This window comes from Antedon mediterranea, chromosome 1 (genome assembly GCF_964355755.1).
Source record: "Antedon mediterranea chromosome 1, ecAntMedi1.1, whole genome shotgun sequence".
Lineage (NCBI taxonomy): Eukaryota > Metazoa > Echinodermata > Crinoidea > Comatulida > Antedonidae > Antedon > Antedon mediterranea.
Genome location: NC_092670.1, coordinates 33,750,975 through 33,755,898, shown reverse-complemented (window position 1 = coordinate 33,755,898; position 4,924 = coordinate 33,750,975). Strand labels below are relative to the sequence as shown.

At 34.3% G+C, this 4,924-nt stretch overlaps 1 protein-coding gene across 1 annotated transcript; it reads right to left on the bottom strand.

The window, feature by feature from the left end:
* Positions 1–238: 238 nt before the first annotated feature.
* Positions 239–3,898, bottom strand: LOC140044403 (C-type lectin domain family 4 member G-like). The gene is made up of 5 exons (XM_072088897.1): positions 3,838–3,898; positions 2,203–2,241; positions 1,244–1,483; positions 343–462; positions 239–261 (listed from the first exon to the last, which is right to left on the bottom strand). The coding sequence occupies exons 1-5, from the start codon at positions 3,896–3,898 to the stop codon at positions 239–241; spliced, it is 483 nt and encodes a 160-aa protein (XP_071944998.1).
* Between the last annotated feature and the right edge of the window lie 1,026 nt (positions 3,899–4,924).

Below are 4,924 nucleotides of genomic sequence, written 5' to 3'. Positions count from 1 at the left end.
GTCAGCTTACAGTCATTCATAGAGGGAGAGGGATTTGGAAGATGGAAACACTAATACACATGCGTATAAACTGACGCTTTCGATTGGCGTGAACAAATACGCCTAGTGGAAAATCGGTTAAATTAGGGCTGGTGACGATAGCAAAATAGGCATACATGTTTCCAAAATACGTAAAATTGAGGGCGCTGTGATTCGCCAAAACACGTGACTCATGTAAAAATACATAACATTGAGGGCGTTATGCTTCACCAAAATGAGTGACTAATGGAAAAAATATATAAAATTGCAATACATTGATTACATGCATTCATACTTTAATGCCCCATAAACTGCAGTACTTACGTTTTTCACACACATACGCTAGCTTTAGGTTACATTTTCGATCATTCCACTCCCCAGATTTATACATCATAACACAATCTTCGTCTCCTTTCCAATTATTTGGCTCATCCTTTGCATACTCTGAAAAAAATTAGATGAAGAAGTTTTTTTTTAATGATGAATGAGTTTATATATTATTTTTGCATTTACAAGTAATTCGAAATTGTTTCTGCTAGACTGGTCACAAATTAAGCGACACCAGCAATTAATTATTTAAACTAGACACCGATAGTTTACATATTTTCAGTTTTAGGCATTGTTTTAAGGTCATATTATGATGAATGTTCTGCATACTTATAAACTAGAAATTACAAATTGAAAGTGCGGCGAGCAGATCTATGGACATACCAATGTGCTGAAACAGATACCGTAGTTTAAGCGGCGGATCCAGTCTTCTTCAAGATAGCGATGGAAGGGCGTGAAATCCACGCCAAACATAACATTAGAATTTCCCATGTGAACTGAAAGACCCCCGGTGGTTTGAAAGAACTAGTGTACAACAGGAATTGATTTCAACCGCAGAGAGCGAAAGCCGTAATTTCGCCTTTGATCGCCTTAGCCCATGTTTTATAGTAATACTATGACCTTTCTTAACTGAGAAGCAACGAAGTGCTACGGGAGTTGAATTTGCTGTCCAGAACATAAATCGCTTTTTCGCAGTAAAAACTGTCAGTGCTTGAGTATTTATCGATGCTTCTAACTTTAAAACCAACACAACTCACGATGATCATGCGTTCATGGCATACATCATGTTTGAACTTCGAACAAGTTACATTTAAAAACATATCTTTTCAGATATTACGTACCGTATTTGTAACTTAGATGATAAAGATAAACCAAAAACAAATGATGATTTGCTTACTGGTATAAGTTGAGCGTTCATGTGTGACCCAGGCAAATCTTCCTTCTCTGTCTTTATGTAAACCAATCCATTTTTTGACGTTAGTAAGTTTATCGACAAAATGATTTTCAGCCGAATCTTCTATCACAACAAGGTCAGCCCCGTAACCTTTACAATTAGCTCTAGCCGTTTCCCACTCAACATTTTTCTTAAAGTATTGGTAACAGTTTTGTCCATGTGTTATCCAATTAGTTGGACAATCTATAAAATAAAATTATCTATATTTGACACATTTATATGTTTAGATTAAATCATCATTTTTGTTTACTTTCATTGCTATAGAATGTTTTTTTGTTGTTGTTTTAACTCTGTTTTTTCACAAAAGAATATTTCCCAAAAAGAGCGAAACATTCTTTCTCCTAAGATTGTAACAAATATCAATTTTGATTTTGAAATTGTTTCAGTATATCTGATTTGATGTAGTAAATGTTTCTGTTATTAACAGTTTGACAATCGGTTGATCAGACAGATTTTCCGATGCACATAATATATGACGTTACAGGAAATTCACCGCGACTGCTGAAAAGTGAGTGCGTTATTGTTCTAATATTACATAATACTTATAATATATTGGTAAAGTTGTTTTATAACTTTATAATTCAACGTTTCTATATTGAGTAATCATCTGATAGTCAGGGCTTAAAAAACTAAATAGATAAACCAATGTTACAGACATAATTATAACGTATTTTACCTATTTATTTAACACATTAGATTATCATGTGTGTGCATGTTATTCCATTCCCTAAGCTATATAAAATAAATTGTTGTTTAGATGTACTGTCTAGGAACAGTGTTAACTAGTAAAAATAAAATAAAATACAAAAAAATGTGCCAAAAGAATAAAAGAGCAAGCCTGGTGTTTTGATTTTTAAGAAATTTACAGAAAATATTATCCATTGTCTTTTGATTTAAAATACCTTCGTTATGTTTTGTCTCCAGAAGTGTTTCTAAGGTTTCTGAAATGAATAAAATACAATAAATAATAATAATGATAATACATAAAACATACAACTACTTTGAACAAAACTTAAGGAAAACCTATTTTTTTAGTGGAAAATTTTACTAATTTATTTGACTTGAGATTATTACTTGGCTGTTGTACATTACTTTTTTTTCGGTTGGTCAGTGATTGTTCCTCATCGGTCAGTCTTTTTTTCGTGTGTCGGTCAGTGTTTGTTCGTTTATCGGTCAGTTTATTTGTGTGGTTGACTCGAATATAATAGAAACGCCAGTGCTCTTTAAGTAATTAAATCTTAAAGTCATAAGTTATTCGGTCCTTTTCATTATTTACAAAAAACTTACAAAAACCAAGGCCAACCTATGTGAAATAAATCACTGTAACTGAGCCGGTGGACCCAACCTGAATTCAGTTATAACACCTTCAAACATTACAACATAGAGTTAAAAATGGAGGGAAATAAATAGCTACATGCCTACCTTTTTTTGAAAGATTTGTTTCAGCTGGCTGTTTTATCACATTTGCTGAAATAAATAAGACGTTTAACTAGTGAAATTATTAAATTTTGGTTAAGCCGAAGCCTGTGCCTAGACAACTAGTGAACAAATTTACTTTTTTAACATTTAATGCCGGGTATTTCTATCTACTTGACTTTTGAGACAAATCTTAACATAGAATATATAAAGCATTTGCGAGTGGTTTTCGTGACCATTAAAGGAATATAGCATGTATTTATTTGTAGGACTAGTTGCGATTGTTTAAATTTACAAAATGGCGGATATTTCTGTCTACGTGACGTTTGACCCAATCTGAACACAACCAACGTGAATCAAATTAGCCAGACGTATCGCTGAATGTGTAGGACTTTTTTATATATACAATACTTCCGCCCACATAACCTCTGACCTAAATATGAAAAGCTGGATCAAGCATATGCTAGTGGTTCTTCTGACCTGGTTTCAGCGATATCGAGTAAAGTGTTTTGCAGAAGTAGCAATTTCAACATCGTTAGGCCTACATGCTACTTCAACCGACTAGGACAGTGGCAGTTTCAACAAAGTGTTTTACTGTGTTCAGTGGTACATTATTTATAATACATAAGAATATATTAAGAATATATTTAAAAATTGTTCCTCTTTCTTCCCCATCTCTAAACCTTAATGTTACATACAACGTTGCACGTATTGGGTTTGTTTATATGTAAGACTAAACAAGTTTCTCTTCCGGAAGTAATTACCATGCTGCTAATTTTAGTTGCCTACATAAATCACAGTGTCTACTTATTCGTTCCTGTGAATGATAGGTATTATAGTCCTGTGGTAGCCAACTAAGTATTGCGTACATTTGAAAATCGCCAGTTTTTACGCTGAAATTACTGTGTATTCGAGAACCATTTGTGGGCAAGACTAGATGGTTCGCGAGTGAAGTGACCGTACCATCTAGTTTTAATTTAAGGTAGGCCTAAACAATTTTGAAAGAAACACCAGAAGCGTAATAGTAGTAGCAATCGTAAGTGCACGTTATAAACAGAAGCGTCACAATATATCATGCGATTGCATCGCATTGTGTAAGTAGTCACGTTGTGAGAACTTACCAGAGGTGTGCAGCGTGTATGTTAGACAGAGAAGCATCACTATATTCGTTGAGAGTGTCATCTTGTAGAAGTATGTTGTTGTTGCTGAATCAGAAGTTAGAACTGATATTGTTACTTTTGTTGCATCACTTACATTGTGTGGGCACTTTATGTTGAATGTTATCAATTATCAATCTCGGATGGATCCATGATAAGAGGAGTGGTTTATTCGATATTGTAATAATAAATATTGATTATCAATCGAACGTGATCTTGGTTCCATAGTAACATGATAACATAATATAATGTGGGTGAATCTAAAGTGTAACGCTTAAAGATAAAGGCCAGAAGATCTTCAGCGTGAACTGAATGATTATATTCACGAAAGTGACGCTTTATTTCGCAAATGAAAAAAAGAAAAACAATATAGGCCTAATTTATGTACTACTAGCTTACAGACCAACAGTGTATTGGACGTTGGACTATTGATCGTGAGATCATGAGTTAGAATCCAAAGCTCATCGCATTTCCTGTATCCTTAGACTAGATACATTACTTTCGTTTGCCTCTCTCCACCCAGGTGTACAAATGGGTACATGGTATTAGGTCAAAACAAAAAGCCGATTACTGGCTTTACCACCATTGTGGGAGTATGTTTGATCCAAAAATCACTGGGGTAATAATGTGGAGGCTTAGAGGCTTTGTGCATTAGGCGCTATATAAGAACGACGTATTATTAATATGTCTACCCTAGTACTGATAAGTCTACCAATCTCAATTATGATGTCATCACAATTTCAGGCCTTTTCAGATCACTGTAGGGTGAAGGCCTCCTCAAGCTGAACCCGTCTTTTTCTGTCCTATTTTGCCCATCTGTTGTCGTTCGTCTGGGGAGGTTTTCTGTCCATTTCCATATCTATTCTATTTGTTCCAATATGTCACGTCTCTACGTATAGTAGTATATAAGGTGGTGAAAGAGACATGCTACGAACAATGGAAATACAGTTTTTAAACTGTATTATGTACCAATGTTTGTAGCATGCCTCCATAATTAAAATTACTATTTTAAAATTAAAAAAACTCTCTGCCTAACGTAAGAATACGTGTT